General features: G+C 36.0%; 1 protein-coding gene across 1 annotated transcript; it reads left to right on the forward strand.

Annotated features, from left to right (window-relative positions):
* The first annotated feature begins 928 nt into the window (after positions 1 to 928).
* On the forward strand, positions 929 to 23,168 carry LOC139946226 (uncharacterized). Its single transcript, XM_071943844.1, has 15 exons — positions 929 to 1,165; positions 2,259 to 2,890; positions 3,468 to 3,652; positions 5,003 to 5,152; positions 12,039 to 12,188; positions 13,687 to 13,844; positions 15,451 to 15,630; positions 16,394 to 16,604; positions 16,923 to 17,045; positions 17,743 to 17,915; positions 18,958 to 19,089; positions 19,537 to 19,604; positions 20,047 to 20,087; positions 20,347 to 20,543; positions 21,612 to 23,168. Exons 1-15 carry the CDS (start codon positions 929 to 931, stop codon positions 21,711 to 21,713), a joined length of 2,739 nt encoding a protein of 912 aa, XP_071799945.1. The 3' UTR covers positions 21,714 to 23,168.
* The last annotated feature ends 62 nt before the right edge of the window (positions 23,169 to 23,230 follow it).

The following is a 23,230-nucleotide window of genomic DNA, read 5'->3' on the forward strand; positions in this document are numbered from 1 at the left end:
ACTTCAATGACTTTCTGTAGAAACGTCAGAAGAGAGGGAGAGAGGGGAGTTAGTGTACAGTTTTTCTCCCAACGGTTGTGGCTAAAATTCTCTGTGCTTATCCATGGTGATGGGTGACTGGACGATGGACCTCACAACAAAGTCTGCTGGCTGTGCATGGTCTTTGACTGTGAGATAATACTTGGCTTTGGTTGAATAGCGACTGAAAATGGAATTCTGCAAAGTTTGATATCCAGAGATATCTCATCATTGGAAGACTCCACATTAAACATGAACATAAAATTGGATGAATAAGTCCGACTACAAAAGTGGAATCTGTGGATCGTTCTTCAAATTTGTATCAGAAGTTGTCACACAGTTGTTTGAGAAACTTCTGCTTTTAGAATCCATGAAATATATTGGATGTGTGAAGTTGGGTTTTGGTAAACATAGACATGACAGCCAGGTATTGCTTCATAAGATATGACGACCTACAGGAAAGTATTTTATGTGGAGCTACTGCTGATTTATTGCATTTTGCTCGAACTTTCCGCTGAACAATACAGTGGAACCTGCAGACGGTGTGTCCAAAGTCGGATCTCTAATTAATTAAGTTGGCTTATTTATTCAAGAACAAGGGCTTTAGATACCTGGGGAAGATGGAATTAACCTTCCAGCGTGTTTTTAGGGCTTTCCAGTTTGATACTATGCAATTGTTGCATGACAATGATGACTTTTCCAAGTTTTTCATGCCTCACTGGATCATTGGCATTAAGATTGAAAATAAACTTTAAAGTGTGATTTTCAGTTTCACTTTTAACATCAGGGTTATAATGGAAGCGTGGTGTCAAAGTATTCTATTGCAGAAATAGTTTGATCACAAAAAAATAGTTTCTTGATTTTTAAGTGGTTTTGGGGTTGAGCTGTTGAGCTAGCCATGTGGTTGACAATGGTCAATCAATCTTCCAAAGTCTACCTCTTTTGGTGGTCCCCCTTCTGGCAAATCCCACTCCTGCTACTAATTGTGCTGGTACCTCGCCTCACTGTTGCACAGACTTTACAGCAGAATGTTTTATCTCAGCCAGTTAACTTATGGCAGTTGTATGAACAAGACATAGCAACGGTTACCGTGGCACCTGAGGATGCCACTTGTGGGATGCAGGAAAAGGAAAAGATCTGCTCTATGGTTAGTGGTACTTTTTTAAATTTGGGTGGTCTTTGAAAATATATTGCTTTGTATTCATCATTTCTTTGAGTATAAAACATTCAAGTAAAGTTTTTACTAAACACCTTGTACTTGAATTGAACCTGTATCATTCAAAATCCCCAAGAAAACATCTGCTCTTTCGTTAGTGACTTTTAAAAATATAACCGTTGACGGTAAATCTTCCAAAATAAGCAGACTAATTTGTCTGATCCTGACTAATTTCGCAGGGTAATATTATTCCTTTCAGTGGCTCTACTCAAGTTTAATACTCTTTGGATTATTCCTGTTCAAGTTGTTTTTGATTATCTAGCAGACCCTTTGGGGCCAATTCAAAATCGTCAATTATACTTATTTTATTGTTGATGTTCGTTTGCAATTGTTGTGAAATTTCTGTACGGGATAGCCACACCAGGCGGTTGTGCAGTAGCTAACAGATGCAGATGCAGAACCACAAACTTAGATTTTCAAATACTGACTGACTATTCACTTTACAGTATACACTGAGAAACAAAGTGCACCAAAGTGTATGAAATGAATAATATAATTAGACCAATGCTCTAATAGTTCAAGGGACTTCCATGAGCTTTTCCTGGCTTCCAGCATGTAGTTTTGTAGTAAGAACAAAAACGAAAAATAATTGCAAAACACACAACTTTTTTGTTATGGTATTTTTTTCTTCCTTTTGTTCTTTATCAACTGAATTTTGATTTTCAGTTGGGCCAGTTTTTCTTTTGTATGGAGTCATTAAAGTGGCATAGAGCAAAAGAAATTTAAAGTCATAATAGATTTACATATCGCAACTATGGCTTAGGCTTCAGTGGCAGTTGACTTATGCTAAATTAATTTGAGACATAAGTCTTAGTTATGACTTTCTTTTATTTTTGTCATTGTCTCTTTGCTTTTGTATATAATAATAACAAAAATAATAATAATGCATTACATTTCTGGTGTGCCCTCTTTATCTGAGGATATTCATTGGAAACAACATCAAGAACAATGATTAATCTGAATGGCCCTTGAAAACTAAATTTCATCCACAAAACTAACCGCATCATGTCTTAATTTCTTTCAGACGGATCCAGTCATTTGTGAGTACTGCCTTGCTTCCAATGAGTCCATATCCCATCCACCTAGCCTCATCCTAGACCCAAACGACCAAACCTACTGGCAGTCCTCACCGTGGCAGTTCTACCCTGCTCCTTACATCATCAACATAACCGTCTCCCTCCGTGACAAGAAGAAGTACATTCTCACAGGAGATATCGTCTTACGATTTAAGTCCGTGCCACAGGAGGTTGCAATGAGGCTGGAAAAATCCCAAGACGGTGGAATAACGTGGCAGATATACCAATATTTCTCGACAAACTGCACTAAAGATTTCAACATGAGCAAGACGAAATCAAACTGGAACATGAAAAATGTCCTGGATGTAACATGTGCGAATTCGTCTCTCACTCAACAAACGAGTAATTTGACAGAATTTAGATTTGATTTGGAGGGGAGGATTAACGCAATCGTGGCAAGTGGTGGAGGGTCTTGGGAATATTTCTACCAGGAGTTGGAGAAACAGGAGTCTCTACGGGACTTTCTGATGGTTACTGACTTGAGGCTTGTGTTTATGAGACCGCAGAGTGATGAGAAGGATGCAGGAATGGGCAGAGAGAGAATGCATTATGCTATTTATAGTGTTGATGCTAATTTACGGTACAACATTCAAGAACATTTTAAAGTTATTTTTGTTTGTTTGCTTATTTTTTGTTATCCAGGGTCGAATATTATAGCTGAAAGCCAGTTTTGGTTAAAGGGCTAAAAGAAGAAAATATTTAAGATGAATCAAACTTGAGGAACTAAGGCAGGAATTGATCATTCTAAAACCTCTTATCAGCATTCTGTTCAAATTTTGTTTTGTACATCAGAAACAAGTGAGGCTGCTCTATATTCTGACACCCTTTTGTTCTAAAAAGAACCACCCGTGTCATTTGATTTGATAAGTTTTGATTTGATTTGAAATGGTTTATTAAAAACAAAGACCACCCCAGGCTAAGGCTGAATTGCAGTCAAATTACAAAGAGATGACAAATATACACATTTCAAAGAGTTAAAACTACAAGAAAAAAATTGCTAATTAAAGGGTTTTTGTTAGGGCATGGTGAGGGTTAGGGTTAGGGAAACACACAAGTAGTGTTGGAACATAACGGTGTCGAAACATAGAGTCATCACCTCAGAAACTGCTTCTTAAAAATTTAGTACATGTATATGTTTTTTGTTTGATTCCTTAAAGTTGTGACTGCAATGGCCATGGAACCCACTGTGTTCTAGTCCCCTCTGAAAGACGCGTCCAGTGTAACTGCGTACATAACACTGATGGACAAAGCTGTCACCGGTGTATGGCAGGATACCAGGCATCACCATGGCAAGCAGGATCTTATCTGCCCTTTCCTGGAGGAACAGCCAATGAGTGTAAAGGTAAGGTCCCCTTAACATTTGCATGTTAACTTGAAACCAATAAGAATTGGGGATGCTGCATATTGCAAGGAATATCATATAGCAGTGTTGTAACACAGGGGGACATGTGCCTCCCCCACATATGTCCATGCACCCCCCCCCCCCCCTCATTTGAAATCTGGACATTTGAAGGAGAACAACATAAGACTTTACTGTTGCATCAAACAAAATGTAGTCATATAATTTTGTTCAACTATTTTTCTTTATACACAAAGACAATTGAGACAATTGTAAGTGTTTCCATCTCCGTGCGTTTCACATATATATATATATATATATACAAACGAAAGATCTACAGTTTTGCCTCCCCCCCCCCAGAAAAAAGCTCCCCTCAAATGATGCAAGACATATGACATTCCACCTCATCAGCCCCAACCCCAACCCCCTAAACAAAAATAAATAAATAAATAAATAAATAAATTAAAAAAAACACTGATAGCTGTTTTTTTTACTCTTCCAAATCCCAATGATGTGTTTTTATCCATCCAATTTTTAATGTCCAAAAATGACAATTAATATTCAACATGCTGTATTTGCTGAAATCTTTGCTTCAATATAATAAATAAGCTTTGCCAAAATGGGCTTATAAAAAAATAAAAAAAATCAATTTTAAGTCTGGGACATTTTAATTTTAAACAAGCATAAACAGCAAACAGAAAAAACCCATTCCCAGTCTAAGAAAAAGGTTATATACTTACAACGTCAACAATGGTGTTGGCACTCTTTTCAATTGTAACCAAAAACCTGTCACAGTCTCACCCTCGCATCATGAAGTAATCTTGTTCTTGAACACCCCCATCATGATGCATGGTATTACCCCACACTTACTGGCAAATGATGCTTTCATAAACGTCATAATTAGCATAAGAAAGGAGTACTTTTTGTTTGGTGTTCAACAGGCTGGGTTAAATACAACCAGCATTGTCAATGGAGTGCCAGAAATTGATGTATGTTGTTGATCATGTATTACATAGTTTAGGACTCAGTGGTTACCTTTAGGCTTAAAGCCTTTCAGTAGTGCGAAGGAGGAAACTTGACTGTGGTTGTACCATATTGGTGCTGTATACAGAACTGTATTGGGAATGTACAGTCTACCAAACAGGACAAAGTTTGCCAACAAAATTTAGTTTTGTCAGGCCATTGCTGCATAGGAATTTATGGTCAGCATTGTTAAGTGTTGACAGTCTGCTGGTAGAGTGCTGACCTGTAGTTGGAAATTTGGATTAACCCGTCTCTGAAAGTGACTGACAGCAATCTTGGATTTGGGATTCTATCGGATTGGATAACTGGGTTTTATTGGAATCTGTGTGTGAACTAGGACTCTGGACCTGCGAGCGAGTGGAGGACCATTTATAATTGTGATGGAGAGACGGACATTATGGAGATTGTGTGCCTCTTTTGCATTGGTGTTAATTGTTTTTATGCAACTTCCGTATTTGGTGAAGTCACAGAACACTACAGGTAAAGTTCTTGGTCATGATTTTCTTTAAATTTGTCTCAACATGTTTGATAACTAAAACCGATTGATAATAAACCCATTTAAAGTATTAGTATAACTGTAAATATTGTACAATTTTCTGTATGGTGCCACCACTTTTTCGCTTGTTTTTGCAAAAAGGGATATCTCATTGAGGTAAAATACTATATTATTTCATATCGAATGAAAAAGTAGTGGCGCCATACGGAAACTTTTCCTTCATCTTTGTAGCTTATTTCTTCCATGGGTTTTTCCATCAACTTCGAGTCACTTGGCCTTAGACAACTGAAAGTGCAAAGCATAGTCTGCCAGACAGTTGCATTAATGCAGTTTCAAAATTGCTTGCTTGATAAATTAATGGTAAATAATTACTAGTTGGTATTGTTATTATATTTGAGTCGACTTTGTGTAACGACAGTACACACTTACAGGCATCGGCTACAATGATATACAAGGAACAAAGTAAAACCTTGTAATAAAATCATACATATAAACCATGCAGTAGGCCTGAATAAACAAAAAATACACAAATTGAGAACAACGTTGAATAAAAATGCGGAGGAGTTTTTTATTACCTGTTTTCAAAAGGTCCAGTTTGCCAATAATAATACAAAATTTAAACTACAAATCTATGTATAATATAAAATTCTGGTTGTATATTATAAAATTCTGGTTGTGAACTTGTGAAGCCAAGGATTTCAGAAAGCAAACTTAATCAATACGTATAGCCAAGAGCCCTATGGCAACAAGACAAGGAATTCAATTTCAGATGTGGGAGGAAAACCCTGAGATAAATATTCGATGGAAAACCCACGCAGTCAGGTAGGGCCTGAAAACCCAATCCACATAGCACCACTGGAGGGATTCAAACTGGGGTCCAAGAGGTGGGAGGCAGACCGCTTTGCCAAACAAACCGCCTCGTCATGCAAGAAGATAAAATTCAGTTTGATAACAATCAAAGTCCTCTGTTGGTCGATTTAGAACCGCTTTCAAAAACCATCTTATCTCCCAGTATATAGCATAGTTTACTTGTACATGGGTCTGTCCACACTAATGGGACCATTTGATGTGACTTTTTTTTATAAATGGGTGACAAAAATAAACAAGAAGAGTTTTGTCAAGCTTGTTTCCCATGCACATTCCAAATCACTTCAAGGTTTTTGTTTGCAAAGAGCAAGACACATTTATCTGTATTTTAGCAATAACTGGGGATCATCTTCAAGATGATTATGTTTGTAACAGGGGAATGTTGGACAGACATTTCGTACATAAATGGTGAGAAAGGCATAATAATATAAACAAATTGCCAAAAATGTTGTCCCCTACAATTCTGTTGTCCCTGCAAAGAATGTTTCTAGGCAAAACCAAGACATCTGCGTGGGTACTCAAGAAACTACAGAGAGTTATCTTGAAGATATTAGGTTTGTAACATGGACAGATATTTGTCACAATATGTCTGTCCATGTTAAAAACAAACATTCATACCAGCTGAAAAACCTCAAGGTACTCTTGGTTTTTACAGATAACCATAAAAATAGGGGCAATGGGTCTAACTTAACTAACCTTTGAGTAAATCAATTAATTAATTATTTGTGTCATCCATTTCTAGTCAATTCCAATACAAAATGTCTGTCCTCGTTACAAACAATGTGTCTTAAAGAAAACTGCGTAACTTCTTAAATAATAAGACATTTGTTATACTGTTTGGTAAGCACACTCACTATCAGCAGAGAATTGTACAAAACAAAATACAGGGAAAAATTTTGTATTTTGTGTACCCTCCCAGTCACAGTCCAAAAAGGTATCTTTGGAACCAAAAAGACCCATTAGCGTGGACAGACCCATATTTGTATTTTGTCTTGCTTTAAATGTGCTTTATTTTGCTTGGTACCTCTTTTATTAACCGTGTCGTAATGTTGCATAAGTCAGTATGATGTCTACTACAGTTTATGTCCACTCCGTTTGTTTGTCTGTTTTTGTTTCATTGTTTTGTTTTGTTTTGTCTTTTGTATTTTGTTTTGCTTATTCTTTATTGTTTACTTAAGTCTTTGTTTAAGGCATTCCGTTTAAAAGCTTCGGCTTCCTGGGTAATGCCTCCACGTATTAGTTTTATTGTATCTATTGTTTTGTTTTCTTATGAAGTGATTACCCTTTGTGGAAATAAATGTTCGTTGAATTGAATTGAATTGAATCTTGAACACCTTGTTCATATAATGTGAGATGAGGTCCTCCTTCAAAGGAACAAACAAATTAAATGATTTTTTAATTTTTCAAAATTCACTTCAGGGACACAAAGAAAGGGCCATACAAATAATAATTATTAGTATAACCAATGTGAATACACTAAGATACAATACAAGAATAAATCAGGAAAACCCTTAAGTAAGGAGCGTTATGTAATACGTAATGAAAAAGAATAGTTTTAGCCTTTTTAATTGGTTGAAAGAAACCAATGATTTGACCATGGCAGTTTATGTCTTAGACTGCATAAGAAGAAGACCTATATGAATGATTACCTGTAGGGTTAACCATGTTTAAATATTCAGAGCAGATTTTGTGAGGAGGTTCAAAGGCCTAAGGTTTTAAGCAACTTCATTAATACATACAGGGGCATCGTATAAAAACAAGTCAGACAAATACAATCAATTATAGTTTGTTCTTTGCATAGCAGCATCAGCTTGACTGTATTTCTCTAGATAATTGATAGGCCTGTATATACATATAGTTCAAACATTCAGGTTAAAAAATGACAATTATAATATTCACATGGAGGTAATACAAAATATGGAGAATGAATGGCAAGAGTAAACGTAATTAAACAAATCAGATTAAAAACTGACAGGTAATATTCCCAAAGAGGTAATACAAATTTAATTCACAAGTTAGAATAGCCACTAGTTCCAATACCATTAAAGCCAAACTCATAATATAATAATTTACTATTTATATCAGATGATAGGTTCCTATTCCTAGTAGTGCAGGGCTTCAAATTAACATTAGACTACTGGCCCGAGGCCAGTGATTTCAGCACCAGGCCAGTGAGCACATGACTCAACAAGTCTGGCTGTCTTGTGTTTTTGTTCAAAAACACTTCAAATATTGACTTTCAGTCTGGTAACGGTTGTGATGAGTAAATTGAAGAATATGCCTACATGTACAAATTACACTTGCACATACATGTGCTCGTCTCTCAGGGCTTGTTCACATTTTAAACTGTTCAAAGCTTTTCTTTTGACTGGTCTTGTGAAACAACATCAGGCCCTGTAATATTTTGAGCTGATATAAAGTACAAGCCCTGTAGTCAGTGTGGATTTCCTACCCAAATTTGAACCATTGTCATACACTTGTACATAGGTCTACCAACCTTAAACTGTGAACAGAAGGTAAACAATTGCTGCATCCAAATGTCACATTTTTTCACTTGTTATGATCACAATCATAATCTAATCAAGGGGTTGACATTCTGGGGAGAAGTCCACGAGACTGCAGTACTTGTAGTTCACAACTTTTCTTGGACCAGAAGTTTTTACACAAAAGCCCTGTATTGTTGAGGTGTTATTGCAGATGGTTTGTCCTAAATTTAGAATCGTCCCAACTAGTCCAAACTCGAGTGTTACAGCTCGGATTGCCTGATCGTACACCAGTAGAACCAGAATGATTTGGGAAATAATTTTCTGCAATTACACTGTAGATATCAATCATGGAAAAACTTAAGGAAGAACCACATGGTACAAAATAGAATAAGCAATGAAAGGACACCATTATTCAGTTTGTTCAACTTTTAATCACACAATATTTGTAAATGTTGCTGGGTTTTTTCTTCTGTTTTAAATGTAGCTAACTGTGTAATATTGAATTCCATTGGTACCAGCAGAAATGCATAGCTACACATGTACGTGTTTTCTGTACGTATATTCTGAGTAATCAATAGCACTGATGTCACAGTAATCTGACGTATAGTATGCAAATTCTCATAAAGGGATTTGGTGTTGCGTGTTTGTAAAGAAGTTATCATAAATTTTGCTGGGGGATATTTCATTATAAACTTTGTTGTGTACGTGTAAAAGATATGTACTCTGTTGTAAACCTAGTAATTTGTACACAAAACTGTAAAATCTAAAATTTTAAGAGCAAAATTAGATAATGTAGAAAGTACTTCTGTAGGAAAATTATTTTAGTATTAACTACATTGCTAATGTAAACATGGCATGCCACAGATAGTTTTAAGCTTTGTAAGTCCTGGTATTTCACATGTATTTCTGGTGGACCTTTGTGTTATCTAAACATTCAAGGAAAACATTTAACGATAAAACCAGTGCAGTGTCTGTTAAAAGAACCAAGCCAAAACAATTAGCGTGGGAAAGTACATGTGAGTAAACAAAACAACAAGGCCATCCAAATTCTGGTTTGAACACATTTGAAGGCAGTGAACGATTTCCCTTGTATATCAGAGCAAAATGCTACGCAAAATGTGTCAGTTGCTTCTCAAAAATCATCAATGTTTGCTACTCAATATTATTAGAGTTCAGTTTGCACAAAATCTCTTCCGTCAAAATATTTTGCTAAGCAAAATTGCTGGTTGAAATCGTTCCCTGGAAGGTAAAAATTTGAAGGTAAAAACAAAATAATTCAGATGTATTGTGTCATTGGCTCAGTGCTATGATTGCAACTTATTCATAATGATCAAAGGGTCACATAAATATTGAAAAACAACCACTTTTTTTGCATCTCTTTGGAACTGCTTGCTTGGTGCATTCCTTCCATCCTACAATCTAGATTTTAAAAGAGGAATATAGTTCCTACCTTTAGCTCCCCTACATGCATACCAAGAGTGACTTTTCTCAAAGTTGGTAAATAGCATCTAAAATAGTTTGTTGATATTCAGAGAAAATCAACCCCCTAAAAAAAACAAAAAAACAACAACAACAACAACAGCAACTAGGGACAACTATGTCACCCCCCCCCCCCCCAACTACAAAGTGTGTGCATCATTTGAATTTGTCTCATTGGTTTGTTTTAAGATGTTTTCCTTAATAGCATACTAACACCAACAAAACAAAAACAACAGCAACAGGGACAATGTGTCATTGTTTCATTTGAATTTGTTTCATTGGTTTGTCTTAAGATATTTTTCTCATGACACAATTTACTCCTTCAGTGCTGTACATACATGTACAATACCTTTTAAATGTTATAACTGAAAAACAAATTTGATTAAATTTTAGGGGCACCATTGGTAATTATTTAATCAATAATGAATCTTGTTTTAATTACACCTTGTTAAAGAAAAACCAATAACAAACTAATTACTCAACTCAAGTCATTCAATTAGTTTGCAAAATTAATTTACTGTGTAATCAGAAAGTGATCAATCAAAAAGGTTGTAGAGTCTGTTTTCTCTTTCAGGAGACTTGGCTACATTTATGAATGCACAAGAATAACTGTTAATTTGTCAAATTTGTCCTTGCTTTAACTTTAAAAATAAAATCTACGTACGTCACAGTTTTCTGTTTTCATAGAAACACTGAGCTACAGTACGTGCATGTGTGGTAACTACACCAGTAGGCCTACGTCTTTGTAATTTCGTTTAACAATGATATTGTTGAATGTAAAACTGTTGTTGTTTAAGCCACCTACACAATCTGTCATTTTTTACTGGTACATATCTGACATGCAGTGATGTAAGCTTTATTAAGAAACCATTATCCGAATGAGAGATTTGAGATGTCATCAGGAATAAAATGTATTATTGAAAGTTTCGTCATATTTATATTTGACCGATGCGTAAGTCTGAAGCAGAGTGTACCGATTTCTGAAAATTGTAAACGGGAATTGTGACGCCAAAACCAGACACTTTTTGCAAAAAATCTCAACTTTATTTGTTTGTTTGCTTGTTTGTTTGCTTTGTTGTGGGGTTTAGGGGTGTCTTGGTGATCAAAAAGAAGAGAATAAGAACTTAGTGATTTTTCAGGCAGTGCATGGTGGGCTTCAATGTACATGTATATGTTTGGTTTGCCGAAACACCATGTGTAAAGCTACTGTGCTGTAAAGATTTTGTTATTTTGAGAACTTGACTTGTTATTTATTCTATTCTGCTGTAGCGGAGTAGATTTCAACTTAGATGTAGTAATACTTAATTTGTTATCTTGGAAGTTGTTCACAACATAGAACTTTTAAGACATCACATTCACATGTAGGGTGTTGTAGCCGAGCTAATAAGCGCACCAAACTCAAGCTCTGGTGCTTCTGTTCAGCAGAGTGGGTTCAAATCCTGGTCATGACACTTGTGTCCATGAGCAAGACACTTAACTATAATTGCTTCTCTTCACCCTGGGGTAAATGGGTACCTGTGAGGGCAGAGATGGTTCTTGTGATTGATTTAGCCGAGTAACGCAACTTAATGTTGCACAGGTTGTAGGGCCTAGTTACTCCCCACCAGGTAGCTGAGGTGGTTTAAGGAATGTTTAAGGCCCAGTGACCAGGGGTTACAATGTTGGAAGCGCTTTAAGACGCCCTCTGGGTGTGAAAAGCGCTATATAAAAACTGGTTATTATTAATATTATATTATCAAGGCTGATGTTTCAGTTGTCTTCACTTTCACTAGTTTTCAGAACTGCCTGGTTTTTACGTGAGGCGTAACAGATGAACTTCTCTTGAACATTTGTACCTTAGAGTACTTGTTGCATATTGCAGTACAGGAAGAGCACTGGACTCGAGCTCTGTTTTTTAATTTTTTATGAGGATAAATTATAATAATGTTGGAGCGCCATGAGCGACGGTTTTGAGCAATTTATATGACAAACCACTTTTATTAAAGTAAAAAAGAAAGTGTTAATCCATCAGTTATCATTGATTTTATCCCTTTTGTAGTATCTCCAACTCAAGAAACAAACATCTCTACCGAGCCCCCCAATGATGCTGACCCACGAGCCTGCACCCCCAGCCCATGCCTCAATGGAATATGCAAACCGGAAGAAACAGCCGCTGGTTACAAATGCAGCTGTGATATTGGATATGCGGGTATGTTATGTTGCAAAGATCATCGGGTTTAAAGGCATGGGAGTTGATTTCACAAAGAGTTTGGACTAGTTCTAACTTAGGGCTGCTTTAGTCCTAGGAGATATTGACAAACTTAAGCCTAGTCCTAAGTTAAGACGAGTAACTCATCCTAAGTTGAGATAAGACTAGCATGCCTTGAATTTCATCTTAGAGAGGGCAAGGTTATTTTCTTTTTGCAAAGGGCACTTCTCTAAGAAAATCTTCAAGTCTATGGGAAACTTTTGATAGGGCACCAAGGCCAAGACCAGGGCAACAAAGGCCTCTGTGGCTTCCTTGTTATTCAAGGCTTGGACTGGTTTTATCTCTGTGTGAAATCCACCGGCCTGGACACTACTCAAAATTATTGTGTGCATTCACACTTACTTGGTAACAAGCAATAGGGAGAGCTGTGGATATTATAAAACATTTTGAGAAATGGCTACCTGTAAAAAGTAACACCGTTTTTGGGGGTAAGAGTAAGAGTTTCTCGCTCAAATAATAAAAGACTTCAAGCCTGAAGCCTTTAATTATGCATCTGAAAGCACAAAAACTTACAACTGCAACAAAGGTGTTTTTTCTTTCATTGTCTTGCAACTTCAATGACCAAGGTAGCCAACATTTTCGCAGAGTTGTTACCTTATGCGTATGTTGGGATACACCAAGTGAGAATACTGGTCTTTGACAAGTACCGAAGGTATCACTTTCCAGTGCTTTTAATATTCCTGCTTTCATGTAATAAGAGAATTGCATCATTAGCCCCTTACTGACAGACATGATGTTCAGACACCATGGGGTATTGTATTCCATTTTTTAAATGGCATCTGGCATGTTTGAAGCATGTTGGGTCAAGTTTCTGATAGCTCTCAAGTTGCAAACCACTGTGTACTCAATACTCTGTGTCTACTCTAACAAAAGCTATGAAACCCTGTAAAAGTACAGTACTACCATAGGACAGAGCCATCAGACAAATACATTAATAACTTGTAAAAAAGTAGGAACCCAGAATGTAAGTAAAATATAATTGGAGAGAGATACACTGTAACTACAGGCCTCCAAAACCTACTTGTGTCTCTGTGTTTCTTTTGTAAGAAAAGTAATGAAACCCTGTAAAATTAAAGAAGGCCAAGAACGCAAAACAGAGACATCAGACAAAACTACAAAATAGTCTGAGAGAGATTAATAATCACAGGTATCCATAACTTAGTCAGGCCTGATACTTCACAGAGGCAACAGAGGCGATTGCCTTCATGCCCTAGTCATTGCATTGGTGCCCTTCAAATGCTCCTATAGAAAACAATTTCCTCCGAGGGTGCTATTTACCAAGGAGAAAATGACTTGTGCCCTTGCCCTTTCAAAAACGAAGCATACTTACTGGAAAGTAAGCAGTTTTCAATAGCTATCTATTTTCTTGGAACATTTTCTAACTTTCAAAGTTTACAATTGTCATAAAGTCATGAACTCTCCTTTTGTTTTTCATCAGGTTATTCCTGTGAGATAAACCTCAACCCGTGTCGGAGCAATCCATGTGCTGAGTTAAATGAGGCATGCGTGAGTGAGCGGTACAATCATTACAAATGCGTACCGTGGGCTTCAATAAATGGCACAGAGCCACCAGTAGTTACAACCCCAGTCCCTTTGGTGAGTTTACAATCAGTTTATATCATTTTTACAATAGACAAGAGGATCCAGAATTGTGTTTTACAACTATTTAAGATACTTAAAGGGTAGCTATGTGTTTGCTAATCACTCCTAAAATAATGGCAAACAAAACTAATATGTAAGCTCAGCATGACTGTACTTTTCACTACTTAAACTTAAGAGTTCATCTCCTGGTTCATTAGTTAAAAAAAGGAGAGTTTGTTTGGTCATCAATATTTAAACATTTCTTCATATGAGCTAACCTGAGCAGCTTTCTCCAGAAGACGATCAGAGCATCTGATCGCAACAATGAGTTTAAACCAACGGTTCTTCTCAGAACTACCCCAATTCATTTAGAGATAGTCATTACATGGTGTCACTGCAAAGCTTTCCATATTGTATTTATGAAAAGTTTCAAATCCTACTAACCTAAGTACTAAACCTAAGGGGTAGTCTGGGCCTATTTGGTCTTGTGTAGGAGGTGCAAGTAAGATGGTCCGCTCACATTCCAATGAGCCACAGTTATAATGAGATCTACAAATCCTGACTGCGTCTAAATAATGTCATTGGAATACTAAAGCCACCTTTTACATGACAACAGAGATCCTTTTGATAACGGAGCCATTCATGAAGATAGCCCTTTATTTACTCAAGGTTTTTTCAAAGAGATTTGGTTCTGAAAAGCTTTCATAGAGCCCTACCCCCCCTCGCCCCCATTGATGACTTTAGGGTGTGTAGTCATATCAAGATTGACCACTTCACCCTGGTTAAACTGAAGAGTTGACATTTGTAGTATCATCAGTAAAGCTTGGGCAGTTATGATGTCAATTTTTTTCCTTGAGCAGATGTTAAATTTGGAATGTAAGTATTTGTATATGATCTTAGGACAGTCAGTTGTTGTGTACGAGGTTCGTTTAGGAGTAGAACAGGCTTTAGTTAACATAGTATCGCCATTTAATCTGTTGGTACCACCAATCTGGCTAACCGATATACTGTTTGTTAGTGTTGTTATGCTTGTAAAGGGGTCCACATGAGCACCTTTTGTGTCACACTTGGTATCACGTTTTGTATCAGAAAACACACTTTTATGAAAAATTGTGAGACAACTACACAATGAAAACACTTGTTCCATTGATAACTTTTACCTTTTCCGAGTATATCCATGTATATGCTCTCTTTTAGTTTCAAAAGTTTGGTGATGTACGTGTAGGGCATAAGTTTTCATTTCAATTTTTTTAAGTATGGTTAAAGTTTTTCCAACTTTATTCTCAAGGGCCCAACTTTATAGAGCTGCTTATAATCACAAAAAATAGCTGGGTAAAACAAATACATGTATGTGATTCCAGATATAGGTTACCATCTGAAGTGCCATTTAATATAACCCTTTTCGACTGGTTTCTTGTTATTTTTGCAATATGAGATTGGGACAGGTTCTTTATTCATTTGTAGAATATTTTGGTGATTTTTATGAGAAAATTATGTAATCCTGAGCGACTGATTGGAGCTTTCATATGTATCTAAAACCACTGCAAACTCAAATTTCTCAATACTAAATTTTTAAATTCCACTCTAGTATAAACTGTTTGAATTTGTGTCTTCTTGATAGAACACTGGTTTGATTGGCCCTACTATTGGCATCATCATCGGAGCCCTCCTCGCTGTTTGTCTCTTCTGTTTATGGATCGTTTTGATCGTTTGGTGCACAACATGGCGTCACCTTCACGGCAATGACAAGTTTAATCTGAAGTATGCTGACGAGGCTGAGAAAAAATACAGCAATAATACAGTAAGTGGGATGAAGAAAAACTTCCTTGAAACGCTATGGTGGCAGCAGAAATTGGTACAAATCCATTGTTCTCGAAATATGTTAACAATGGAAATTTACCCAACATATCTGCTGCCACCATGACTTTCTCCAAATGTCATTATCACTTATAAAGAACAGCCCCCTCCAAACTCTTATGACTTTGTTGTTATATTTTCACAAAAAAACAAAATTCTGTAAAATCAAACATAAATTGTTTTTTTTGTGTTTTTGGGGCCTTTGCTTTTTAAATTGTGTCTCTGTGAAGCGTCTTTTAGGCAGACTTTGGAGCTAAGTTTTCGTTATTATTATTATTATTTTTGTTAATGTATTCTTTCTTCAAATGACAATTAAGGATCTATGAGTAAGTTTTAAAAAAAATTGAATTAATTTCATTCAAGCATTATGGCAGAATATAATCACCTAGTGAAATCTGACTTTTCTATTTCACTTAGCTTTGCCTCAAGAAATGGAATAGCAGACATTTCATTTTGTGATTTTGTTCTGTGACAATGAATTCGGAAGACGTTATCAATATTGTAGAACATGATGTATTAGATGGTGTATGTGATAAAATTTTATTTTTGTGTATAGTTGCTCAACACCTACAGTACATTGTACATTACTCCAATGCTTAAATGTTTCAATATAGAATAGAAACCATGTTGTAAATTTTTGAGAAACCTTCTGTAAAATCAAACATAAATTATTCATTATATTTGTTAATGTATCCTTTCTTAAACAGTACAAGATGGGAGGTGCAAAATCTTGGTTAGTTCCTGACGGTCGTAGCTCAATGAGAGCTCACAAACTTCGAGATCGATGGATCATCGACGAAACACTGTTGGATCTGGGCAAATTGATATACAGCGGGGAGTTTTCTTACATCTGCGAGGGAACCTACAAAAATAAAGAGAAAGACACATCGAGTAAAGTTGTTGTTAAACTATTGCGAGGTTTGTGAAATCCGATATTGGTTCTTTCAAAAGTACAAAGTTTAACCAGTTTATTTTGTAAAACAGTTTAGTCAATATGAGTTTATTTCAAGATATCAATATTAAATGTAGGGCCTAATGATTTGAGATTATTTTATTTTATTTTATTGTTGGGTTGTTTTGATTTGGGGTTGAACAAATGACTAAAGTGGGATTTGAACCAACGAGGTCCAGATTAACGAGCTAGCATTCTCTAGCCATATGATTACAGTCTTTCTATGAATAATGTTTATTATTATTATTACTATTATTATTATTTAAACTGACGTGTTCCAACAGATGAGAAAGACACAGATTCTTTGAATGAGTTACAGAATGAGTTTGAGGTGATGGCATGTATGGGACGTCATCCTAACATTGTCTGGCTCCAAGGAACCTGCAGCAGAGTCTTGGAAGAAACAAGTAAGTGCCTCACCTCCTTTAAGGGCCTTGTCATGCGAGGCAACCTTTACAGGCAACTTGGAGGCAACCAACTGCAGTGCATACTACAGGAGGACTTTTCAAACAATGTCTTAAGATCCCAAAGAAAAATAATGTGTGAATCATATTTAAATGTGGATGACTTTTCTTCTTTGAGATTGCGTGGAAGTGATTGGCTGTAAATTGCCTCTTGGACATGAACCTCACAGTCAACAGTCTTTATTATATTCAAACTTTTTTTTAAATGCTTTTTTTAGGTATTTGGATTAGTTTCTTTAATTTCATGGCAAATCCACAATTGTGTCTCTGTTTGGAGGCATTTAACAATTAACCAGCAGTCACCAGGCCACTCTAAATGCGGAACAATGGAAATGAACAATTAACAAAACAAAGAAATTTTAGCCACTGAGCAACATCTACCCTTGCAGGTTATACCCTGGGTGACGAGAAGCGATTATAGAAATGCATCTTGTGGGTTCGAATCCTAAGTCATGATTAGGATTCACATCAACATCCTGATGACTTAACCACTAGAACTTGACTATGATGCTCTTAAATGCTCAGCCATGACACCCTACATCATACACAGTACATGTAAAATTGAAAATTGTCAAGTTCCAAAATGCAAGAAATATTCATATTTCTCTTCATGTGTTTTTTGGGTTTTTTTTTTTTACAGCTCAGACCTGTCTGGTGAATGAGTTTGTTGCTCGTGGTGATATGCTTCGTATCTTAAGACGTGGTCGCTGCAGGCGGAGGGACCAGCCACCGTACTCACCAACACCTGTAGATGAACTTCTAGGCTTTGCTTGTGACATTGCACAAGGAATGAGACATATTACACTACTGAAGGTGAGTAGTCAGTCTTCCATATACATGCACAGTGACTTAAAGGCACTGGACGCCTTCGGTAATTGTCAAAGACCTGTATTCTCACTCCTTTCTCTTCAACTTGGTTTGTGGATTGGTCATGGGATCCCCTAGACGCCTATTGTTTTTGGATCCCCTCAGATAAATATTAAGCTGGTTATGGCTAAAACAAAAGAAATGTTGTCCGAGCGACGTTTCAAGAATGACTTGGCGTATCAACTCCAAACTTGGGTTGTGGATTGGTCATTGGATCCCCTAGACACCTATTGTTTTTGGACCCCCTCAGATAAATATTAAGCTCATTTTGGCTTAAACAATAACTCAAAAAGGACTTGGCGTAGCAACTCCTATCTCAGCGGGGCATTTGTGTTGTCAACACCCTTCTTGTTTCTGTATGCTTTCTAACCCCATTCATGTATTTCCACTTCACTGCTTATGTTTCACTTAGTTACCTGTTCATGTTTGTTGTGTTCTCATTTAGCCTTTGAGAAAGGCTAGGGTCGAAAAGTCAGGCCATTAACTAGTTTTTGCAAAAAGAAATTGTGAAAATGTTTACTCAATTGGCCACCAAAATTTACTTCTTGTGTATAGAAATTCCTATAGAGAAAGTGTCTTCTAATGGCTGTCCGATTCCATGAGTCGTACTGCCTAAATTGTCTCAAAGTGATCCAGCTGGCTTGTTTGTTGTTAAAAGCATCCCTATTTAATATAGTTACTTTGTCAAGATGGTACGGGGTCCATGAGTGTCAGGGTTATCCTGTTTCCTTAAATACGTGTTTATGTACCTTTTATTTTAAATATTATGGATTTTTATCTTCTCCATTTATTTGAGGTTTGTGAAATAAATAAATAAAATAATTATTGACAAGTGAAAACGCAGGTGGACTAATGAAATGCAAACAATTTGTCTTGTTGGATTGACTAAAAAACTTTAGGGCTAGTTCTGCAAGTTAAATTTTACCCAAACTGTCAGCAATTTTACCATGATCTAAATAATTTTTATTTGTGTTTTTTTTATGCACAGTATGTGCACATGAATCTATGTGCCAAGAATGTCTTTATAACCTTCAACAACAAAGCCAAGATTGGAGACTTTGGCATGGCGAAAGAACTACCGGAATCGTCGGGCTACGTACGATACACAGAACATCGAAATGTGAGTAATGATGAAATGCTTATAATGAAGGGAATATTAAAATGGACGAGCTCTTGGGTTTGATTAAAAAGGCTAAACGATCAGGGCACAAATTCGTGGCTCTGCTCACCCCAAAAATCTGCGCGTGTCATCACCATTCTCTGCTCACTCTGCAAGTGCAGATATTTGTGTGCTAGCTGTGTCAGTGAGGAATGCCTAGTAACGTGGAGTACGCATGAGCAAAAGCAAGAAGTCCCAGGTAACCTGTGAAATACGCTTGATAAAAGCGTGGAATTCCCTGCTTCCGTAAGCACCGATTCATTGATTGCAGCAAGAAGAACCATGAAATTGGGCCCTGGTCCTACCGGTGAAAAAATATAGTATTTTGTATACAACCTTTTGTTTGGTATGTCATTTTGTCAAAGCACTATAAATAAACTTGAATTTGCTTCTTTTAAAACAATTTAGAAACATATAAAGAGATGGATGGCTTATGAAGCATTGTGTGAGGACATCTACAGTGTCAAAAGTGAAGTGTAAGTTATCCTCAACTTCAATCAATTTATGAAAAAGTATTGATTTTCTTTTAGCATACTAGATAATTCTGTCTTAAATGTTGGCACTTGGCTTTGACACGTAGTGTTTTTTTACAGGCAACCTGGAGGCAACCAACTATTGGTAAAGCTTGCAAAAGGATTGAGCTCTTCAATGACACAAGATGCATTTTTCATTCTTATTATTCTTATATATTTCTGTTAATGAAACCAATGATGCCTCATAAGTGCACTTAATCACTGTAGCTTGCAATGTCCCATCTGAAGGATAAAGGAATTATGATAAAGTTTCTTGTTCAAGGATGACTCAAACTGCTCTAAGTTTAAATCTTGCAGACCTACTCTGTTTTATCAGCTTGAATTTTGAACAGTTTCATCTTACAATTTAATAAATTCTTTTAATTTTTTTTTCTTGTACATATAGGTGGTCCTTTGGAATTGTTCTGTGGGAGATAATTACGCTGGGTGAGTAGCTAAAAATCATTCATGCATACTTTTTAATGTTCACTAAATTGTTTTTACTTCATAAATACTCTGGAAATTTTTTTTTTACCCAGTATTTACTCTATAGCTACACCAAGATTTGCCATTCGCCTTTTACTCAGCCATTTCACATTAGTTTTTAAACTAAATGTTTGCATCGTTTTCTTTTTACTCATTTTATTGTAAGTGAAGGCATGTTTTAATCCATTATTATCACGATTTATTTATTTCTCTTTGTTAGGTGGAATGCCATATCACAACATCAAAACAGCCGACTTGGTGAGCGAGCTGCGAGACCACACCCGCATGGAATGGCCCCGTCACTGCTCCCCAGAAATCTTTGATCTAATGCTCCGATGCTGGCATCGACGACCGGAGAGCAGGCCCTCGTTTGACATGTTGTACACAGAAATCAAGAAGATGAAGACAATGGCTAAGGTAATTTCATGAAATTTGTCTATAGTGTGTGTGCGTTTTGCGTTTGTTGAGGAGATGATGGTCTTATATTCAATTTGTCTCGCTCTTTATCGGAATTTAGGTGGTATCTCTGGATCAAGGTGACGCATATTTGTGTGCTTTATTTTGTATAATGTGCATGTTTGTAATGCACTTTTTACTCCTTTTTGCTTTTTTGTTAACTGTTGTGTATTTTTAATCAAATTTCAATTTCTGCCCATGTTTTTTTTTCTGCAGTATAATGAATTGAATTGAATTGAATGGTTTATTCGTCAAGTATATAAAAATACATGAAATTTACAATCCTATTGTACAGCAACATATAAAATATTAATATGTAAAATTGCACGAGTATAATATAATGTATTTGACTGTACGGTGCTTTGAAACAGTGCAAAGCACTGTATATAAATGCAATCAAGTTAAGTGAAAATAGATTCTTGATTGTTACTGTACTGCTGAACTTGTTACTGTTGTTTCTTTGTGTGCAGACGTGCCTATCATTTATTTGTTGTTGTGTAGTCTACACATGGTTTTAATGTGAACTTTAGTTTTTGAATTTTGATAGTTGTGAGACTTACAAACCAAAAATGAATTCTATATAATCGTGGGACAATAAATCAGACTTAAACTGACTTTTGACTGGATTGAAAAAAAGAAAAAAAGAAAGTTTGTCCTCCTTTATCATGATTTAAAATTGAATTTCTAAATTGTAACAATTTCTGCCTGAAAATGTATTGTTTTTCAAATGCAACTATACTTTAAACATTCAAAGTTGATTTCTGTTGCTTGTGTTCTTTACGCCCCTTTGTTTGCCTGTTTTCCATTTGTATTTTGACCCTTTTCGTACGTTGCTTTTTTCATATTTTTCCAAGTCAACTGGTAAAAAAAAACATTAAAAAAGACTCCATTCCAGGTCATTTGCTGGCATGCAGAAAACTGTAGGCTTACTGGGTATATATGAGAAATTTAGCATTTTGTGTTTTGTCACTTATTGTAATGTTTTTAATTTACAATTCTCTTCATTCTTTGATCTTTTTTTTCAAACAGAAACATTTCAACTTGAAGGATTATACTTATCAGAACTACGTTCCAGTAAAGTTGGAAGAGGATTTAGTCATGGACAGCGTCCAAGACTCAACGTTTGTCTAAATCTATGGATTTTTTCCCCCTTTGCTATGGATCATCTTTCTACTGAACACTTGACTTATTTGGTTTCCTCTCTAATCCGATCAATATACCGAGCCAGTAATCCAATCCAATCCAGGGGCCTTTCTCAAAGCTCGGCTTAGGCTCTTTCTCTGGCTTAGGATCCGTGGCTTAGGCTCTGTCTCTGGCTTAGGATCCGTGCGGTGCATACGCAGTGGAATCGCAGCTCAGGCCTATACATTTTTAGAGCAGCATGTATTTTGCACGCGATGGTGGTTTGAACATCAGAGTGTACCCTCTGTAGTGGATCAGTGTTGTCTATGGATCGTCTATGGAATCTGCCTAAAACATGACAGGAAATACAATAAAAGTTACCTCTCGACTCTACATCCATCACATTAGCAGTTTTTCTAATGGTTGTAATTTTGTTTTCAAATACCTGAAACTACCAGAAAGTGTTTTAAGTTTTCAATGGACATTCAGGCATAATACAATTTGATGTAACCAACTCCTTTTGAAGCCCTTTAGGGTTATAATCAGATACAATCATTGAACAAACTGAGTATAGATAAGCTGTTCACTTTATTGTGTTTCCTGTCAAATAAAAGTGTCAGAATTACTGGTTTTTATTTTTCAACTTTACATTTGCACTTTACTCGTGTACAAACATTTTACTGTACACTAACCTGAAGCCAGGAAACCTGATGCAAAATATTTATGTCAAATTTGGGAGTTTGATGTTTTCAATCATGGGTAGTTTGAAATGTGTTGCCACTTTGTTTTTTATTATCAGAATTTTTTAAACTAAACTTATCGGCCTGTTTTGAATTAATACTGTACATAGCCTGGTGCATGGTATATCTTAACAAAATATAAAATTATGGTTTTGAGTTTTTGCTGGTTTAATTAATACTGTAATTAAATAATTAATGCAACTGTCAACCTGTTTGATGATATGCTTTTACTGTATAACAATTACCCTATGTATAGGAGCAAGAAAGAAATTTAAAAAGTTAAACCGTGTTACTTAAAAAGGTATCAAAATTAACCCAAACACAGATATGTTCTTTTTCTATATGAGTTCTTCAGCACAATACCGGAGGAATGCTGCAAAACTTATTAATAATACTTACTTGTAATACAGAATATTCTGAAGGAAAAAATATTTGAAACAAAAATACAAAAATTGGGCGAAAAAAGAAAAAAAATTAATATCAAGTAATAAACCACTAAACTTTGTTCGACCCAAAATGAATGTTTAAAAACAACTAATACTCTGAAATTAAACATCTCCAATTATTTTCACAACTCTTTCTATTAACCCTGACATAGTTCAATAATTTGATTATCAAATGTTTTTTTAATTGGTGAGTCTTCGCAATGAAAGGGTGTAGTATATGTATGTTTATTTGTTGGTATTGAATATTTTTATAATAAACATTTCCGATTGATTTTTAAGTTATGTTGTCCTTGTTGTTTTCATCTGTGACAGCTGTGATAATTCAGCCGCGTTACCTGCT

This window comes from Asterias amurensis, chromosome 13 (assembly GCF_032118995.1).
Source record: "Asterias amurensis chromosome 13, ASM3211899v1".
Lineage (NCBI taxonomy): Eukaryota > Metazoa > Echinodermata > Asteroidea > Forcipulatida > Asteriidae > Asterias > Asterias amurensis.

Excerpts from the sequence above, each read along its gene's own strand:
- LOC139946226 (XM_071943844.1), top strand. The coding sequence starts at position 929 with ATGGTCAATCAATCTTCCAAAGTCTACCTCTTTTGGTGGTCCCCCTTC. Across the intron at positions 3,653-5,002 it reads AACAGCCAATGAGTGTAAAG|GAACTAGGACTCTGGACCTG; the intron begins GTAAGGTCCCCT and ends GAATCTGTGTGT. Across the intron at positions 16,605-16,922 it reads TGTTGTTAAACTATTGCGAG|ATGAGAAAGACACAGATTCT; the intron begins GTTTGTGAAATC and ends GTGTTCCAACAG.